The sequence below is a fragment of the Tenebrio molitor genome, chromosome 7 (assembly GCF_963966145.1).
Source record: "Tenebrio molitor chromosome 7, icTenMoli1.1, whole genome shotgun sequence".
NCBI classification, from domain to species: Eukaryota; Metazoa; Arthropoda; class Insecta; order Coleoptera; family Tenebrionidae; genus Tenebrio; species Tenebrio molitor.
In genome coordinates, this window is record NC_091052.1 from 14,061,637 (window position 1) to 14,082,414 (window position 20,778).

The following is a 20,778-nucleotide window of genomic DNA, read 5'->3' on the forward strand; positions in this document are numbered from 1 at the left end:
CTCACAATAGCGCTTTAACGCTCTCCTGTTTCGGATTCGGGTTGGGTTAGCAACGCTAGAACTGTACTCAAATTTACATTTTCATTGTTGCCGTAATTTAATATTTTAGTCGTGCTCCTGTCGTCCCACTGCAAACCGCTCTATCCCCAACTATAAATTCGCCAAGCTACTAAACGGAATTCTTCCTCGTATTATTTTCAGCCTTGTTTGTTTTTGCATCGGGTTAAATTGCCGAGAAGTGAAATGCTTAGGATGATAGAGAGCCCGAGACGTTAAATTAATTCCCCGAGTGAAGAACAAGCTTCATGAAATATGCACGGTCTGACGCATCAAAAATGTACAAGATGACAGTACGTCAGCGGGGTAATCTCGCTCTTTTGATTAAAAATTTTCAAGCATTATGTCACCACCCGGATCTGACTGTTAGACTTCCGGGTCGATAGAGTCGTTTTTTAAGAGGCAGATGGGGTAAGTATCGTTTTCAGGTGAGGGGAAACAAAATGGCGATAAACATTTCACCGACAGGTCGTTTGTTTTCGTGATGGTTTACCGAATGGAATTTCACGTTGGGGTTGCTTCTCCCAAAACTACAACATTTATGTAATTTTCAAAGGGCGACTTATTTATTCTCGCTGTGGATACGTCGAGGGATGGGGATGTTTCCTTTATCTCTTGAATTTTATTTAAAAGCTTGCGTCTATTTATTCGCTTCGGTTGGCACACCTGAAATTCTCTTGTTTCTCGCCTAATTCATGTTATGGCTGGCGTTCCTACAATTTTTCAATTCGAAATAATAATATAATAAATTTATTTCGTAGTTCTCTCTCGTTTTATTTTTTCCCATCATCTTATTCTTCTCATTCTTTTATGCGTTACTTCTAAAATCTATTCTCCACAGTTTTCTTGCCTTTTTGTATCTACTTCGTGGATAAATCCACTCGTACAGCGCTTTACCAAAACTTTTTTTATATGCTCTATCAATCTTCTGTTTGCAATAACAAAAATATAATAAAACAAATTAATGTAAGTACACTTATTATTATTACTATTATTGTAAAAGAGAGTCGACGTCACCTGTTGGGTGCGTTTTTTTGCAATGTTCTAGAAGTTGGAGATTCTTCCAGAAGAGAAACTTCCCACAGTCACTAAATCGGACGTTTTTTTCCTGCATTGTCTTTGACAGTCCACAGACACACATAACCTCATTAGTAATAAGTGTTTACTTTTTTGCCATGAATAATCACAATAACAATATGATATTATACAACATGTTAAACAAAAGGTAGCTGTGATTCTGCGCAGAGGATGTGGCTAAATGAACATTTTTGTCGTTTCGGTTGCACTATTGACTCTTTGCGACCTTGCAACTTTGCTGCTTTCTCTGCCATCTAATTTGATGGCAGAAAAGAGAGATGCTCGGAGAGAATCTTCCGCGACCAATAAAACGACACTTCTGACAGAGGCAGATTCTTCCGTTGAGCAAAAAAAGCACCCTTTATTAAGTTCGTCGTACTTCTTTTAAATGAGGTTGTACTTCTGTTAATTAAATTTGAATTTGCCGCACATACCCTGTGACTACTAGAAACATTAGAAACTTAGAAAGATGGCGGGGAGGTTATGTTGTTGATAGCCTGTTATTACATAGTGGTACCCAGTGTTTAAGATTGTTTTAAAGTGAATCTAAATAAAAGAATAGGCAATAATAGCTTTAATGTCGTTTCTCTTGTTACAGGTAAGATTGTATTATATTGTAAATTTGGTAATGAATTGTTGTTAATAAAAATTCTCTTGTTATTATTTACACACGCCCACGTCTCATAAGATAGTGTTCATTAACAGTTAACACAGTATATTACTACAGGGTACCTAACTATTTCATAAGTGATAATGAGCGCGACGGAATTGAAAATGCAACCCATAATACATTTATTTTAAAAAATTCTTTCTTGCGTTTGTTCTCATCATTTAATTCTTCTCATTCTCTACTTCTAAAACCTGTTTTCAAAACTTTTCTTACATTCCTTGCTTCTTCTTTATGCTTTAACCCACAGTACACTGTTCTACCCAACCTTTTTAATCGCCCTATCATTCTTTTGTTCTCTTTTCTTCTTTGCTTTACTCTCACCACCACTTACAAAAAATATTACAAAATCAACCATATCATGAACAGCTTCGAACCAGCTCGACACCCGTGTCTCGCCCGCTTTCTCTTTCTTCCACTTTTTACTTTCTTTTCCCTTTCGTTCATTATTTAACTATGAATTTGAATTTTTGATCCTGACCGCAGAAAAACTTTGCTTTTAGAATGTGAACGTTTAATCCCCCGGCGTCACGTTTTATTTTTATCACAAGTCACAGCTGTAAAGTGTCTCCTCCAATATTTCACCCTAACTGATATTTATTCGCTCGATCCCGAACTGCATCCCTACACGAGTAAACATAAAAGCCCGTGTTGTGCATAAATGCGCTGCAGATAAAGGCTAATTTACAGCGAAACATGCACCGAACAATTTATTTAACACTTGCTGCAGACGACATTTATTCAGCGCTTATCAGAGTGACACATGGGGCCGGATAACTAACAACGGCAAGAAGGGCTTTGTGGCGTCAGAGGAAGCGTGTCTGTTCGTACAAAGCAACATTGTTCTGGGAATATTCTTCTTTCTTAAAGACGAACGGTAGTGCGTCGATTAATAAATAATCTGCAGGGGATTGTGCGTAAAGGGTCGCTAATTAATTCCGTTCACTTTGTAGTAGCGCCGTGATTTAAAATGATATCTCAGCTCCGACCCGTTTGCATCAATCATTTAGGTTATTTAGTAGGAGCAGGTTTTCGGGGCTCACTTTCCGAACGGAAACAAATTTAAGTCCAATATCTATTCAAATGGGGGATGATGTATGTGCGCAGATTTTCATTGAAAATATAATCCGACGAGGCTGCGGTCTATATTGAGGAGGCTCGAATGATGTATTTTTAAATTAATGCCGTCTTTATGGGGCGTTTAAGGCTCTAATCACTATGTTGTGCGTGATAAAGTCTAAAAGAAGAAGAGGAATTTTTCATTAAATCGCTCCGCCAATAAACGATCTTTGACGAAAGTCCAAATTAAAATACGAACTGTCTTTTATTAGGTCGTACCGAGGACTCGAGACTTCTGATTCAACTCAAGAAGATCCTAGTGGAGGAAATGTGAAAATGGTGTCTGACAGAGACTGTTACTTCGCGGAAAAGCGGGGTCGCTCAAGGTGTCCGCTCGGACCGGCAGGGTCGCTCAAGGTTTCCGCTCGGCCCAACGCTGTTTGGACTATACAAAGTAGGGGTAAGTGATTTTTAGGGGTTGATTGATCCAGATGTGGTGACGGCTTGTCAGTCTGTCATCGGTGTCGACGCCTTTCACTCTCTTTGAATTAATATACGATTAGATCGTCAGATTAGGTCCCGCTAAACTGACAAGGAAATAGAGAAAGTTAACCTTCGTCAAGTGAGACAGTTCGATTTCCTGCTTCAGTTTGTATCGCTTAAATATTGTATGAAGGTTTGAGCTATTCAAAACATTACTCCGAGAAAAATGTCTAGTTTGGGGCGAAAAGTCTCTTACCTTGTTCGTTTCTTTCGGAGTGCGCCTCCCTCTGGCCGTTGTTATCGGTGTAAACAGTCGAATGCGACTTCATCATCTGTATTGTTTTCCCTGGAAGGAATAATTAGCAAACCAAATAGTTCCAGAGGGTCGCTACTCACCTATCGAATGTTTGAGACTCTCGAGTTCGCGGACACTCGCATCCTGCAATAATTCAGAACAATTTAAAATTCAGATAACGGTTTTGCGCTCGCAAAAAGCGTTATTAGGGTGTGCCGAACAACCCTTCCGAATCGGGGCGGTAATCTTCTGGTAAATTTAGCAGAGATTAAAATTACTTTAATTATCATTTCGTCCTCCAGGTACTGAGTGTTAATAATTCAGAGTGTATTACCTGCGTGGATGCGGCGTCCTCGGAAGGTCCTGGAACAAAAAGCACTTTGTTAGCGTTTTGTCTCTGTTTGGATTGAGCAAGGAAAGTTTTTTAATACTCCTCTAAACAATATCAGACCGGTGCGAAGTTTGTTTAACTTTATCATTCGGCGCGAGAGGTGAGAACAAACGGCTTGACGACTATTTTACAACTGGGTGAGCGGGTTTAACAGTCGATACACGGCACCTGCATATGAATTTATGATACAGCAGGGGTAGCTTGACGTGTGTAAGTTTCAGTTGAGGAGCATATAAAAGTTTAGGGGTGGTTTCGTATATTTCAAGTTCGACAAAGTTGCCAACCAAGAAGTTTTCCAATATGCGACATATTACAGATTATGCCGGGATGGAATCTCATACAGAAAATATATTCAGATTATATGGGATTGCTTACAATAGGGGTGGGAGGGTGCTTAACAAAAAATATTCAAGACGGGAAAGAAACGTAATTGAATTGCGCAACACACATCCTTTCTTTGGAAGAGTCGGGTCGATAAATAGGTGACTGGAAAATGTCCGGGGGCAACGACTCACATCACAGAAATAACTCTTAATGTTTATGTGAAGATTTTTATCATCATAAATAACGATGTAAATAAATATCGTGAAAAAATTCACCCGGCACATCCATTATTTTTTATTTACTAAAATTTAACAAACAGAAATGGATTGTTCTGATATATTTTAGCGAGACTTTTGTAAAAAGTGAGTTTATCAATTTATTAATTTATTTTGTTTTTTAAATATCCTAAAGGTAAAAATAATTGACCTGGCGCATTCACCATTTTTGCATTTATAAAACCTGAAATATTGTTTGCAATGGATGTCAAAATGATTTACGATAGAAATTAATAATTTCCCATGATGAATTCTATAGAGAAGACAACTTCTTGACCACTTCGTCGTCTTTAAAGAATAAATCAAGAATTTTTTTTCTGGCGCATCCACCATTTGTTTCTAATAAAATTTAATCGACAGAACCTGAGATCTGTCTAGGAAAAATTTGTGCTAGAATTTTGTACAAAAGAAGTTGATTAATGTGTTTTACTTTTAATATAATTTGAAGAAAAAATAATTCAATTGGCGCATCCACCATTTTTGCATTTATAAAAACTGGAATATTTCTTGTTTTCAATGGGTGTCGTCAGAACGATTTACGATAGAAGATAATATTTTTCTATAATGAATTCTTTACAAAAGACGCGTTCTGTCCACGTCGTCGTCTTTAAAAAATAAATAAAGAAAATTTTTTGTTTGGCGCATCTATAGTTTTTGTTCACTGATAAAATTTATTTAACAGAAACTGAGATCTAAGAGAATTTTTTGCTAGAATTTTGTACGAGACAAGTTAATTAATGTGTTTTATTTTTTAAAAAGATCTGAAAGTAAAAATAATTCACCCGGTACATCCACCATTTGTGCATTTATCAAAACTGAAATAGTTTTTGTTTACAATAGCTGTCAAAATGATTTACGAGAGAAATTAATATTTTCCCATGATTTACAAAAGACAAGTTCTGGTCCACTTCGTCGTCTTTAAAAAATAAATGAAGAAACGTTTTTTCTGGCGAATTCGCCATTTATTCACAGATAAAATTTAATCAACAGAAACTGAGATCTGTCTAAAAGACATTTTTGCTAGAATTTTATACAGGACAAATTTATTGTGTTTATTAATGTGCTTTATACAGGGTTATTATAAATGTTTGTAGTCAACGAGCCCATGAAAACAAATGAAATTTTTTCCTTTGCCGTTCCATAGTTCCATACGAAAGTGATACGAAGTAGATTATTATTCTTGACATTAGGAGGTTATGTTTACCTTCAAAAAATTCTTTGAATTATTAACCACAACAGTGAAGATTCGTTTAAAGAGGTTGTTCCAACGTTTTAATCCCGTGAGTAACAGTGACTAAAATCCATCAAGACGGGATTTGTTATCAAAGTGAACTTTAAAGTTCATATGGTTCAATCCATCTCGTACAGACAATAAAATTTAATTTTCTCTATTTCAGTTTTGTAAACTTATCCTCTGGTGTTCAACCACATGTGTGTAGAACTGAATTGCTGCTGTTAAATTATTCAATAGGTACTCAAATCATTTTTGTTTTAATAAATTTTGAGGAATCAATGTTACCACAAGATTCCAAAACTGTTGATGGAAAATGAAAGAATGAAATCTTTGTGAATAAAGACATTTTATTTATGTGTTATATGGCAACAAATTAAAGCTATTTGACTGTCTAGCAAGGTTTTATTGTTGATGTGCATTAAATGATTTCCAATGTTACAATGTTGAGGGACAGGATACACAAGATGGGAGACATCAGAGAAGTTCCGTGTATGCGTTGATCCAATCTCGAATAGTCGTTAACGAAATCAGCAACAAACATGGAAGAGGAGGTATACTTATTAGTTCCAATGTTGAATACAATCAGGTTATGAACTTACAACAGGACCATCAGTCCCTGGTTCAGGCTTTATCTTCACGATCGCTGCATCCAGCGTAGACAAATGGAGGTTTGGCACCTACCAGCCTCATGGTAATTCATGTTATACTCTGGCAGTGTGGCGTATCCCTACGCAAGCCGTTGCGTCACCACAGCTGCCCTCGTGGGTCATTGTAACAGGCACTTGGAAATGGTCATCTCTGGATGTAAACCTTGCAAATACTCAACAACATACTCATTCGCCACTCTGGGAGTTAACAATAACGTTAAATACGGGTTATAACAATAACATAAACAAAGAGGACCTGTTCCATGTAACCTTGAATCGGGCACTACTGCTTTAGATCTACACTAGAGAGTAAACGAGTGGAAACTACCACCCAGTAGTTCCAGTACCACTTCGGCATTGCGCGCGTGATACGAAAATATTCTTCCCAACAATATTAACAATAAAATTTCCACATATCACTTCATTTTAAATTTGGGTTTTTATCATTTTTTCACATTTTACAGTTAAGTTATTCACACACACTTCGCACTTTTAAGTTGTTCACACACACTTCGCACTTTTAAATTATTCGCACACACTCTACACTATAAGTTATTCCCACACAGTTTGCACACTTAAGTTATTCACACACACTTCACACTTTTAAGTTACAAGAGATGTTGGAAATGGTCTCCATTCTGTTGTAGGCATAAAGCTACTCGTCTTTTTTTATTTTCAAAAATATTCTCTAATGTGCGAGCATCAATATTTTGACAATGATGTGTAATTTCAGCCATTAATTCCTCCCGAGTATGTAACTGCTGTTTATATACGTTATCTTTTAACCATCCAAATATTGAAAAATCAAGTGGCGTCAGGTCAGGAGAACGAGGAGGCCATTCTGGATTAAGTCCTCGACTTATGATACGGTCCACATAAAATCCTTCCAAATATGCTAAATTTGCTCTTGTGGTATGAGCTGTAGCTCCATCCTGTTGGAAATAACCAAATTGCAGCTCCTCATCATCTAACTGGTTCATAAAAACTTCCAATATTTGCTCCCTGTACCTCGCACCATTTATTGTGTCATGGAAGAAAATTGGGCCAATCACCCTTCGACGAGACACAGCCAACCATCAACCTTTATGGGATGCAAAGGTGTTTCTTGGAAGACATGAGGATTTTCTGTACTCCAAATTCTACAGTTCTGTGAATTAACATACCCTGAAAGATGAAACCATGCTTCGTCTGAAAAGAATGACAAATCCAAAGTTCTGTTGTCATTCATGTGGTTCAAAAACCAGTTGCAATATGCAACACGACGTGGATAATCTGCTGGTTTCAGTTCTTGAACCAATGACACTTTATAAGGGTGCAAATTTATTCTTTTCTTCATAATTTTCTGACATGTGCTCACTGGTACACCTGACTGCGCTGACAGTCTCGGCAATGACGTTCTGGGATTTTGTTCCACTCTCTGTCTCAAATCTTCAACAATATCTTCACTAACTTGAGGCCTTCCCGACGACTTTCCCTTCGAAACATCTCCAGTTTTGTCAAATCTATCCACAATCCTTCGAATGTGGGTCATTAAAGATTGTTCCTCTACGTCTAAATTAGGAAACTTTGCTAGATATTCATCTTTACATGCTTGCACACTATAAGACCATTCTCCATTTTCATCTCTTGTAGCATTTCGATAAAATGAAATAACAATAAAAGTATTCTGTTCCACAGTGTACCCCATTGCAATCCTAAAAAATGTCTAAAAGAAACTGACAATTAGAAGAGAGAATTTAGAACAGAACACGGTTAACCCGAAAATAAATTTACTTGAAACTTACGAAATTTTACTAACCTAACCTTGATCGCTGTTGTATACTCGTCGTTGTCTGCTATGGTCGTCTGTGGTCTTAACAGAGATAACGGTCTTAACTCTTAATCACAGCTCTTAATAAAGATTGATTTTTATTCGAAAGTAAAAACCAAACAATAAAAAGCGGCAACCAGTGATTTGACACTAACAGTGACTTTTACAGTTTCAGTTGGTCAAGAGCTCACCATGCCAATATTCCACTAGATACAGTGCAGAATCGAAACAAGGCGGCACAAATTCATGGCCTACTTGGACTACAAACATTTATAATAACCCTGTATTTAAAATGATCTGGAGCTAAAAATAAGTTACCCGGCGCATCCACCATTTTTGCATTTATAAAAACTGGAATATTTCTTGTTTGCAAAGGCTGTCACAATAATTTAGGATAGAAATTAATATTTTTCCATGATGGATTCTTTACAAAAGACAAGTTCTTGTCCACTTCGTCGTTTTTAAAAAATAAATGAAGAAACATTTTTTTCTGGCGCATCCACCATTTATTCACAGATAAAATTTACTCAACAGAAACTGAGATCTATCTAAAAGACATTTTTGCTAGAATTTTATACAGGACAAATTTATTAAGTTTATTAATGTGCTTTATTTGTAAAAAGATCTGAAGCTAAAAATAAGTCACCCGGCGCATCCACCATTTTTGCATTTATAAAGACTGAAATATTTCTTGTTTGCAATGGCTGTCAGAATAATTTACGATAGAAATTAATATTTTTCCATGATGGATTCTTTACAAAAGACAAGTTCTTGTTCACTTCGTCGTCTTTAAAAAATAAATCAAGAAGAAATTTATTCTGGTGCATCTAGCATTTATTTGTTTACTGATAAAATTTACTCAACAGAAACTGAGATTTATCTAAAAGAAATTTTTGCTAGAATTTTATACAAAATAAGTTTATTAATACGTTTTATTTTTAAAAATGATCTGAAGGTAAAAATAATCTACTCGGCGCATCCACCATTTTTGCATTTATTAAAACTGGAATATTTCTTATTTCAAATGGCTCTCAGAACGATTTACGATAGAAATTAATATTTTTACATGATGAAGCCTTTACGAAAGACAAGTTCGTGACCACGTCGTGGTCTTTAAAAAATAAATGAAGAAACATTTTTTCTGCGCATCCACCATTTTTTTTCACAAATAAAATTTAATCGACAGTAATAATTGAGATTTGTCTAAGAAAAATTTTTGCTAGAATTTTTTACAAGACAGTTTATTAATACGTTTTATTTTTTAAAATTATCTGAAGGTAAAAATAATTCAATCGGCGCATCCACCATTTTTGCATTTATTAAAGCTGGAATATTTCTTATTGGCATTTACGATGATGAATTCTTTACCAAAGAAAACTTGGCCACAAAGTCACAATAAAAAAAAAATCTCCGGGCGCATCCACCATTTTTCCATTGCGAAATAATATTTTCAGCTGCTTCTGAATTCTTTAGGCCATTTCACGCCAGAAAACCACTCGACAACCGGCAATTAAATGCGGCAACGCTGATTAAACGTATTTATTGAATTGAATTTTGCTTTCGCAGGAGTTGACCTTGTCAAGATATCCCGATTTATAGCTTTCGGCGTTCGTAACATATTATGATTGCATTAAGTTGGAATTAGCCAATTTAGAATTAATAACAGGCAGGAAATGAAACAGCAAGGAAGTAATCATCTAGAGCCGGGGGCGCTGTTCATTTAAGGATTAACTTATCAATAGACCCACATTACCATGCAATTAGGCAAGATTGAAGCTTCAAACAAACACCGAGACAATCTTTGTTCAACTGTGGAAAAAATATTTAATAGAGGTGAAACTTCCCGACTAAAATCTAATCAACAAGTTTCCCAAGCGTGATTTTTCTTGGATAATTGTCTGACGGTGACGCGCTTTGAGCTCGCCGAAAATTAATAACACTTCCAGTATGATCGTCTTTGATCGCATGTGAGGCTCGCCTCTGGCATATTATTATTTCTGCGGAACGGATAAACGTTGGGAGAGTAAAATAACACTCGTTAAATTTTTCCGTTATTTATTTAACGGTATTTTCCTGTCGAATGGTGCTTCATGTTTAATCCTTTGGTGAAATATTAAAGAGTCATCGAAAAGTTCTCGAGGAGTCAGGCGGAAAACTGTAATAATAAATAAGGGAAACGTCAGTACGCGCGTAAAATTGAAAACGGTGAAAACGCTGCTCGGCTGGACTAAATGACAAAGGGAAGTGACACAAGAATTTAAAAGGAGTGAAGACCCAGCACAAAGATCAGAAATTAACCAGCAGACAGGAAATATTGTAGTTTTTTGCGTCGTCTTCTCGAGTGCTCTCCCTCGTCGGGGGCGTAATCCATATGGTTTTGTAATTATCGGGGGGTTGTGAGATCATAGGCTGCGGCTTCTTTCTCTCCGTTTTCATTACCCTCTGTATAATTACAGTCGCCTACGCCAGCCTAATTACTCCTTGCGGTCCATAACTCACCACCACCCACCCCCATATAAAGTCACCGGGAATGTATATACGTTATCGATTTGACAGTATAAGCCAGTCAGCCAAGATTCCACATTTAAGGGTTTATTGCTCGAAAGCTCCGACTTGTGTTTTATCCCGCGGGCACAAGCTGCATATCATCAAAGGGCGAATTCGGGATTACCCCTCGCAGGTCGATACTCCCCACAGACATTTATTGCCGGATCGGTCAACCTCTTCGTGGATCTGTCACATTATTCATGTTTTTCGTGCGGGGGCGGCGTTTAAAAGGGGTTACAACGATATTTTCGCGTTTCGCCGTTTCCTTTATGTATTCGGTGAAGCTCGCTTATGTGCAAGCTTTATCGCAGCATCCGATTTGGGATGCTAAGTATTTTCCTGTAAGTACAAAAAAGAAACAATCGGGACACAATGGGGATGTGGCGGCGAAATATAACGCCACTTTGGAAGAATATCTTGCCTGAAAGATTTATACGTGTTTAGGGGAAATCCACACAATATAAAGGTTTTTCACGTCGCAGACGCGAATTTTATTTTGCGACTAATTTTGTTGCATATTCGAGGGCACTTGGAAAGTTTCACTGGATACACATCGGTGTGTTTTGATAGGGCCGCTCCGGTCAGTTCGAAACAATATCCGTGGAAACGTTTATTTTCAGTTAAACTACACAGTTCGTGGATTACTGAGTCCTGGAAGTTTCACGGTGTCCGTTATCGCAACTTTACTTATCAGGAAAGTTTCGTCTGTGTACTTTTCAGGACGACCGAATTAGCTTAATTATTTGTTCGGAGACGGAGGAATCGGTCGGATTCTGCTTTTGACGTTTCCATTACCGTCTTTGTCGAATGTTTATTGAGATATTATAAAATTCAAAAACATATCGGGAACCTCCGACGCGTAAAATTCGCTCCCAGAAGAACTATGCCGACTGAATTCGTAACGACTTCCAAAGCGAGAAACGATGCTCCTATCACCACCTGATTTACTAACGTCAAGAGTCTTTCTTTGTGTTTTTGGCCGCCAAAAGTCGACCCTGATGAAATTTTAACCAAACGAAAAAAGCTCAAGAGTCACAACACTTTGCAGTTTCAGTTTTTGTCGACAGCACATTTGTCCCACTTGGGCCCATTTCGCTCCAGCAGGATTAACAACAGTTTTAATTGTCTGTTTTGTGGCAACGCAAATTCAGGTTTTAATTAAAACCCGTATTTTTTCCCAATCAGGAGCGACTATTGCACTTTTGTACACAAGGATCAAAAATGTGTCCCGATTGATTTTACAAGCGCGAAACTGGGTAATGTAAGTTCTGTTGGAGGATCTAATTGGGTCACCTGTTCCGCAAAGGACGAACTTGAAATTTGTCCTGCGGAAATTTGTCAGTGACGGCTCCTGGAAACGGAGTGGGGTGTTTATTGCGAGGAAGTTTTTACGAAGCAGATGCAAATGTACTAATGTGGCAATTGCAGTGTCGGCGCCGCTGCAGGAATGCTAAACCGGCAGCAGGACCGCCTGAATGCTGATGCTTGCATGACTGAAATAAAAGTGGAAAGAGTCGAGATAGGCGATCAAATAAATGAAAGCAGGTGAAGGCTAAGTGCAGCGATCGATAGTTTTACAATTTGTGGGAAAGCTGGTGTGCTTTTGGGAATTTGAGAAAATGGACCGATTTATGGCGGTGCGGGTTCAAGGAAGTGTCCCAGAATGTAGACGAGTCAAGCTAAAAAATTGCTGAATAATATTGGACATAAAACAATTCAATATACGAAAAGCCCACATGTGTCACCACATGAAATCAAAAAGAAACGGGATTTTATTTGGTAAGATTCCACCGAAAGAGGAAATTCGTGATTTGCGTAATCACATCTCGACGTTAATGTCTAGTTGAGCAGGTTTGTCACTGCAATATTAATATTCCTTGAGAAATGTCACGATTTACGCAATCACTACTTGCTTCGACGAAAAGCTCGAAAGCGCTTCGAGGAACGCAAGAGGGGTTAGAATTAGTAATTCGGAGCTCGTGATTCGTTTCGAAATTGTACCTACAAGATTTTTAAAATCGGAGCTTTTATGGGGAAGATAAAAAGCTCCAATTTAGACAAAGCACATACAAATTCCCACGATCTAGCCTATTCGGAGCTCACTAAATCTCCAACTAAGCTCCCCCACAAATCTCGCCCTACACGGTTTTAGTTTTTACTAAATTTCGAAGCTTTTCCGCGCTTATTTATCGCTTTAATGAAAGCGACGAGTCCGGTGTGTCATTGTTGTGGTCCGCATAGAGAAATTATTGTGTTATTTTTTAATGACTGAGAATGGTGGAGGCGCCGGAAATGTTTAAAATAAATCTAATAACATGTTAGGTTTGAAAAAGTGTGTTTTATAGAGTTTATGACGAGGAATCCAATCAAGAAAACCCATTTCCGTTATCTGCATCATTAGAAATTATATTTTTCTTTTACAAAATTGGTGGATGCGTCGGAAAATGTTTTAAATTTAATTTTAGAATGGAGAGAGATATTTGAATTAAATCCAACTGCATTTTATAGATTTTGCAGTAACGAATCCATCGTAAAAAATTGCAAATCGCTATTTTTTAAAAGAATATTTTTATTTGAATTACAAAAATGGTGTATGCGCCGGGATATATGAAAACATTTATTTTAGCTTCTCTGTTAGGAGAGTTATCCAACAGTATTTTATAGATTTTCTCATAAAATTTTAATGATAACAATCTCCATGTTTGTATCTTTATTACCAACCGTGATTTTTTAAGTTATTAAGAATGATGGAGGCGCCGGGAAATATTTAAAATACATCTCACGATAGCTCGATATTGAGACACTTGCAACTATTTCAAGACTTTATGAAGAGAAATGTAATGAAGAAAACTTCCTTTCTGTCTCCATTTCTACATTTTTACAAAATTGTTGGACGCACTGGGAAATATATTTTTTTAAATTCCATAATACCTCCGCGTCGGCTAAATAAAAAATTATGTAAAAACGTTCTTTGTAGTCTTTGTCATACATGAGTCTCTAAGGCCAACCCTGAAAAACATTGTTTTAATTTTATTAAATGGTGGAGGCGCCGGGAATTGTTTGAAATAAATGTTACGATATCTTCATCGTTTAATTCGCAAAACCTTGAAGATTTTTATTTTGTTGTTGAAATGCTGGAGGGACCCGGAATTCCTCGCCACCTGCAAGGTTTAAGTCTTTGCTAAATTTAGAAGCTTTTTGCACTAGAGCTTTCCCTCCTTTCGCTCGCCCTTTCATTTTTGCCGTGTGTCGATGTTGTACCTGCCGGGGTAATTTGCGCGGGTCGGGAAAACATCCCTCTATCGGGTTGCAGTCGAGCGGGTCCGTCGGGTGGTTTATGAAAACAAACACCGCTCCGGACAAATTACCCTCCAGATCCGGACTCGTGAATCTGGCATCGCATTAGATCCGCCTCGTCGGGCGACAGCCGGTCTTACGTGAACCTACCGTTTCGCTCTTCTGGTCGGAAAAATCGCCTAATACGTGTAATCCCGATTTTAGACTTCCCATTGGAAATTTCCCCGTTTAATTAAACAAAACCATTAGACCCGGAAGTTTAATTAAGTCGCTATTAGCGGGAGTTCATTCATCTTGGGATTACGTGTTGGTAAATAGAAAAACTAAATGGGGGAGAGTCCATAATTCGGGCGAAATATATCCATTAAAAGTTGAAAAGTGTTGTAAATTCGTCCAGTTAATTTCACAGTTTGCACCCCCGACACCGTTCCGTGGTTGCTTTATAAAGAGTTTGAAATATAATTCCCGCAGGGACGTCGCCGTCTGAGGATGACATCTGAAAATTCCGGATTATTTATAACCGGAGACAAAGTTTTAATCCTTAAGCTATAGTATTGATTAGGGGGATGGAGCTTCATCATCAGAGCTTTTTATGGCCACCACCCTAAAATAACTCCACCCAGTTTCGAGTTGCAATATGAGGAACTGATTTGCATCGATCAGACTGAATACTGCAATCTGGTTGCAAAGCTCCAGAAAGCTCCGGGACACAAGTTTAAACTAAACAGTTGCGAATTAGCTTCGACACGTAATTATCCTTTGGGGTTTTTTCGGGCCAAACTCATAAAGCTCTTTTCCCAGGTCCTCGAAACTACCCAGGACATTTTATAAAAAAACTGGTGATTTTATTACCCTGCAGGCCACGTCTCGAGAATATGAAACAATCCAGACTGACCAGCTGCGCGTAATTTGTAGAGCTTGAACACGCCAGAGACATCTTTGCCACCGCAACAACTCTATGAATTTTCCAAAAGACGCTTGAAATTAATGCGCTGTTGTTCCAGTAAATTTACAAGTTGTTTCTGGTCCAGCAGTGAATTATTCCAGAAATGAGCGTCATCAATCTTGCAGGAATCGCATGCACCTCGCAGGACTATTTCAGTTGCGAAGCCATACAGTCCGATCCAATTTTGCGAAATCTCTTAAACCAATTAAGGGTTGAATGTGCATGAGCTTTTAACGATTTTCTTTGGGGTGAAACCGGTTACAAGGCCAACATTTTAGATCCTGCGGCGATTATCCGGACACACATTTATCAACCCCGCACGTTGTGTCGCAGTAATTATTTACATAATTTTGTGTTTGTCGGATCTTTGTCGAATTGCATTGACCCAGCGAGTGCATTCTTCGATCTCTCTCCAGATGTTTTTATTGCCACTGCAGTCATTTATTTTAGTGGTCGCGTGACCTATGCGATAGTTGCTCGCGGCACAAAAAAATAATAAATTATTCGCTTGATATCAGGCCGAAAGGGAAATGTTAGTTTGGGGCAATAAAACAATCTAGCAGTTGGAAAAATGGAGTCAGTAGTGGAGGAAATGGCGACCACCTGGAAGCTAGGGTGGTGTGGCGCTGCTGTTGCCTTCCGAATGTCGTTGTACTGTTGCCATAACCAGCCATGATTTTATGGAATTTAAATTAGTTAGCGAACTATTCTACAATGACGCAGACAACGGTTAATAAAATGATGAGTGTCTAATGAAATTAAATCGAGTCAGGAACTAAATTTGCGGAATTTAGCCTAATGGATAGGTAAGTAACAGCGGGCCATTAGTGGAAGATGTTAACGTTCTGTTAAATCACAAATATTTCAGCAGGTAAGTGAGAATGGGGTTGGACATTGTCTTAAGGCACTGGTAGAGTTGCTGTTTGGGTGCGTACCCAAAGAAGTAAATGACAGATCTCCGGAACACCAAGAGTGATTTTTTTTTAATCATAAGGACAAAATTAGGATGTTTTCTACAAACAATTCCAATTTGGAAATTTTTTGGTTAATTATTAAAATGGTGGAGGAGCCGCGATTGGCTCTTACATTGTTTATGGGTTGTCTGCAAAGATGTCATAAATAATACCTGATTTCGGTCGCTTCGGCACGCTTGGAACGTTTGAAGCTTGATGTGTACCAGAAATTTGTACTTTTTCGATAACAAATGGATTATTGAATTTTTCGGGCCTTTCTGTTTTTTATTATTTCGCAAAAATTGCAGAGTAAAAATGCGTTGAAGACCCCCCCAGTAAGAAATGTTTAAATACGGCCCATTTCTGAACCTTCTATAATCTGAGCAATTTATGACGGCCTACATCAATGGGCTGTTCCAACCCTCATAAAAGTATTAGTACGTTATAAAAACCTGCATAATTCCTTCCCAAATATCGTTTCCTGCTATTATATGACAGTTAGGTGTGTTTCAAGATGGATGTTTATAAATTCGTTTATAATTCGTTGAAGACCACTGCTTTCTGTTATTTATAACAATGGAAAAGTTTTCTGGTAAATTCGCAGGAAAATATACAGGGTGTATCCGAATTCGACCGACAAACTTTCAGGGCAGATTCTACGATCAAAAATAAGCATAAAACTCTTAATACATATGGGGTCAAAAACGCTTAGTTTGCGAGATAATCAACAAAAACATAAAAACAATTACGATCTGAATTCCTTGGATTTTATGGGGTTATCTGTGCGAAATTTTGACAATTTTTTGTAAATTGTACATAGCTTCTTTTTATTTTTGTACGTTTCATCAAAAAATTCCACCTGATTTCTTTTGTTGCTGGTAGAATTTTTAGTCGATTATCTCGCAAACTAAGCATTTTTGACCCCATATGTATTAAAAGTTTTAAGCTTATTTTTGATCATAGAATCTGCTCTGAAAGTTTATCGGTCGAATTCGGATACACCCTGTATATTTTAAATAAGTTCCAAGGTAGTGTCGCTGTTAGGTAAGCTGAAAATAAGTGTCTTTTATAGTCTTTGTCGTGATAATTCAGAATTTCACGTGTTTGTATCTCCAACATCAACAGTGGAAAAACATTCTTTTATTTATTAAATATGGTGGAGGAGTGTCGGAAATATTTAAAATAAATCTAACGAAATGCTCAGTTTTAAAACACGTGTCGTGTTTCATGATGCGTGTTTTACAGATTTTATAATGAAGAATCCAATGAAGAAACCACTTGTCGCTATTTCTAATCCCAGCCGTGGAAATTTTTTTTTTGCAAGATTGCCGGAAAATATTTTAAACAATTCTACAATACCTCCACCCTTAGGCAAATTGAGGGTTGTGAAAAAAATTGTTTGCAGTCTTTGATATGAAAATTTCACTGAAACAATTTACGTGTTTCGATTTCTGACACCAGCAGTGAAAAAATACTCTTTTATTAATAAATCTGAGAGAATGTTTGTTGGTGTGTTTTGTGGATTTTGCGATGACAAATCCATTAAAGAAAAAATTTTCCATTTAATTACGATACTGACAGGAATGATATATTTTTTAAATTGGTGGATGCGCCAGGAAATATTTTAAAATATATTCCACAGTAATTCCGCTGTTGGATCAGCTGGGAATTATTTAAAGGGTGTCTTTTATAATTTTTGTTATGAAATCTTGAATGAAGAAATTCACCTGTTCGTATCTTCATCACCAACATTGTAAAATAGTTATTTGTGTATTAAGGCCAAAAAGTGCATCTTTTTCATCTGAGTGGGTTTCCTAGCCCAGGCGCAGCCGGCGGCATATTATATTAGACATTTTATTCATCACTTTGGCTGTTGTACTAGACATTTCTTCATCACTGTTATCGATTATATGAACGTTCTTTTTCTTATTATGCACCAAATAAGCACCAAAATAAACGATGCAACACTTTTCCGGGCAAATAAAATACTTTTGTCAAATTTAACTGTCAAATATTCATTTGTTTCCAGTCGGTTTACTCGGTTTTGTCGGTTTCGTTGTTAACCATAGATCAACAGATGGCGCCACGGTCAGCGTTCAAAAAAGTGTGTCCGAAAAAAAGAGTTACTTTTAGTCCGTAAAATTACGAGTACGTAAAATTACCTTTTTCAGGGAGCCTAAAAAGTAATTTATTGATAAAATATGGTGGTGGTGCCGGGAAAAATGAGATGTATTTGAAGCAATACGTGTTATGGATTTTATGATGAAGCATTCACTGAAGAAAACCACCTGTCGCTCTCTCCGATAATAACCATAAAATGATTTTTCCTTTACTGCATTGGTGGATGCGCTGGAATACTTTTACGAATAAATCCTACAAAACCGCCGCTGTTACGTAAGTTGAGAATGATGTAAAACAGTTTCATGGTTTCGTCACGACAATCACATTAACGCAATTTGCATGTTAATCTGCAACAGCCATCGTGAAAATTAATTTTTTTAATCATTAAAATGATGAAGGCGCCGGAACGCGTTTGAAACTACGAATTAAAGCAAAATTCGCAAATGCCGTGCCGAATTTATTCGTGGATCGCTTCATTTGTAAGACCCGACGATAAAAATTGCATTTTTTCGTCACCGGAAATTCCCCTAACTGGATAACTAATGTCGAGCCATTACCGTAAGACGTTGAGTCCAATTCCGTCGGTGTCACTGAACCTTCAGCCCCCCCTGAAAAATTAACGATTCAGTTTTGATTGATTAGTCGCTCGAATCTCTCCTGATCCTGCAGGATCCAAACTCCCGGAGTACACCGGAACCGCGACCCGGATCTTATTACCACAATCGGCGATTAACTATAATTAACTTGGTCCGATCACTTGACGAATCTATTACCTCGGCCATTATTTATTTAGGCGATTTTCCGTCTAAAGCTTCAATAGAATTAAACGGGGCGCTTTGAATCGAAATAAGAATTCAAGGATTCCGATCCCATTTCCCAATCAGACGGAAGTGTGATTCCTTTCCGGTATGTTGTGTTGGTCTTCCGGCGGGACAGGATCGACGTTTTCATTCCGGGGGATTTTGCTTTTTCGAATAGTTTTCCCTCAATCAGGGCGAGTTTTATCGACGGGGATTACCTTTCCAAGTCTGAGAGGGTCGTCATAGTTTGCGGAATGTTAGAGAGCGGGGTGGATTGATGTTTGCGCTTAATTAAAGACATAAATAACTAATTGTGGCGGAGTGGAATTCGATATTGGTAATTTATGTGGGTCTGTGTTCGGTGCGGTCTGACAAATGAAATGCATTATTTGGTCTTTTCCACATCATTAAGCACCGAAAAAGCTCCTGGCCAGATTTGATCGGTCGCCAAATGAGTTTTATTTTTAATTCCGGAGCAAACAACCCTTTGTGTTTCCATCCGGAGCGTGTCGGATTAAAAGGGGATCGTATAATCTTGGAAGTAACGTCGGTGTAAATGTTCAAAGAAAGATTTTAATTACCTTCGTTCAGAGGAGCGGTATCCACGAAGCTCTGTCGAGATGCCACTGCTAGACACAGAGTCAATGTTAGAAGGACGGCCGACATGTCCCAGCTCTGCAAAATAAAAATTAATGAGGAACGAGTCCAAACAAAGCTCCGAAGTGATCCCGTTTAATAAAACAGTCGGTTTAATATTGCGTTGTTACCTGAATTCCCCACAAAGAATGTTATTAAAAATCATGACCGGAGTTTTAGCCCCGCCATGTCGAATATGTAATGTCGGATACTTTCCGCATTATACTTGTAAAAATGCGCCGAACTGGGGAACTTTAACACTCAAATATTTATAGCGAAGTAACTCCGGGATTGTTTAACTTGTGTTCCGGCAGAGTCGGTGTCAGTTTTTCCGGGCGAAAATAAAAAGCACACTCCCGGAACAATGGAAACCCGATGGAGACCACTTGTTTGGTTCGCCTCGTAAAAGCATTGATGGACGTGTCCGCGCCGGGAAATTAAGACTTTATTCTTGTCATCATCGTCCCTAGTAAATTTTTGATGTGAGGGCGCAGGTGTTCGCCACAGATTCCGCACAGATTTACGTCCAACTAGTTCCACTCTCCCAATTAAACACACATAATGGCCGCATTAATAGTTCCCCTTTGGAAATAGGAGCAAACTTCGCTTAAATATTGTTTGCCAGATTGTAAATCAAGTCTGAATTAGCACGAATTAATCCTGGAAATAGTTTCGTTTGTGGTGTTGTCCAGCAGATCCCGTGATTTTTAAGGGTCAGCATATTTAATTCGAGCAATGAAATTAAAACGAACTCGCTGAACCACGAAACGCGCTGTCATGTTAAAAATAATAATTCTTGCATCACTGCATGCGTTCATTTCCGAGGCGTGTGGCTTATATTAAATTAGTTTTTACGGTGGGGGAGGGTCGTAATATTTTTTCGCATAAAATTGAACGGCAGGGTTTAGTTTGTTAAAAAATGACTTATCTTCGTGAGCGTCGGGGATTGAGGCGCGTCTAAACGGATACGTCAGAGGAGAGCGAGCTCCAGCTTCATTAAGGGTAACAAGAAGTTTGTTTTCATTTAGGTTATAATCCGATATAATGGATCTTCAAGATATTATGAAAGAGTTCTTTCTAGATGGTAATTTTGTGCAGTCTTCGTGATTAATGGAAATTGTGCCAAGAGAGTTGTTCTGCTGGATTTAACAGTGAAACA

At 37.8% G+C, this 20,778-nt stretch overlaps 2 protein-coding genes across 5 annotated transcripts in view; one reads left to right on the plus strand and one right to left on the minus strand.

The window, feature by feature from the left end:
• The window catches only part of LOC138135441 (uncharacterized), a 45,971-nt gene that overhangs the window by 6,318 nt on the left and 18,875 nt on the right, over positions 1-20,778 (minus strand). The window contains exons 2-5 of one of the 2 annotated variants that reach the window (XM_069054168.1): positions 19,565-19,658; positions 3,973-4,001; positions 3,740-3,782; positions 3,600-3,689 (exon numbers count right to left, since the gene is read on the minus strand). In XM_069054168.1, the coding sequence (XP_068910269.1) occupies positions 3,600-3,689; positions 3,740-3,782; positions 3,973-4,001; positions 19,565-19,658 (256 nt within the window). Of the gene's footprint in view, positions 1-1,074; positions 1,273-3,599; positions 3,690-3,739; positions 3,783-3,972; positions 4,002-19,564; positions 19,659-20,778 lie in introns of those variants that run through there. The other variant, XM_069054169.1, reaches the window with a different exon arrangement.
• Positions 1,582-20,778, plus strand: part of jus (julius seizure) — a 74,368-nt gene continuing 55,171 nt past the window's right edge. For all 3 annotated transcript variants that reach the window (XM_069054173.1, XM_069054175.1, XM_069054176.1), the window contains exons 1-2: positions 1,582-1,732; positions 3,133-3,320. In XM_069054173.1, coding sequence (XP_068910274.1) covers positions 3,197-3,320 — 124 coding nt within the window. In that variant the 5' untranslated portion in view covers positions 1,582-1,732; positions 3,133-3,196. The remainder of the gene's footprint in view (positions 1,733-3,132; positions 3,321-20,778) is intronic.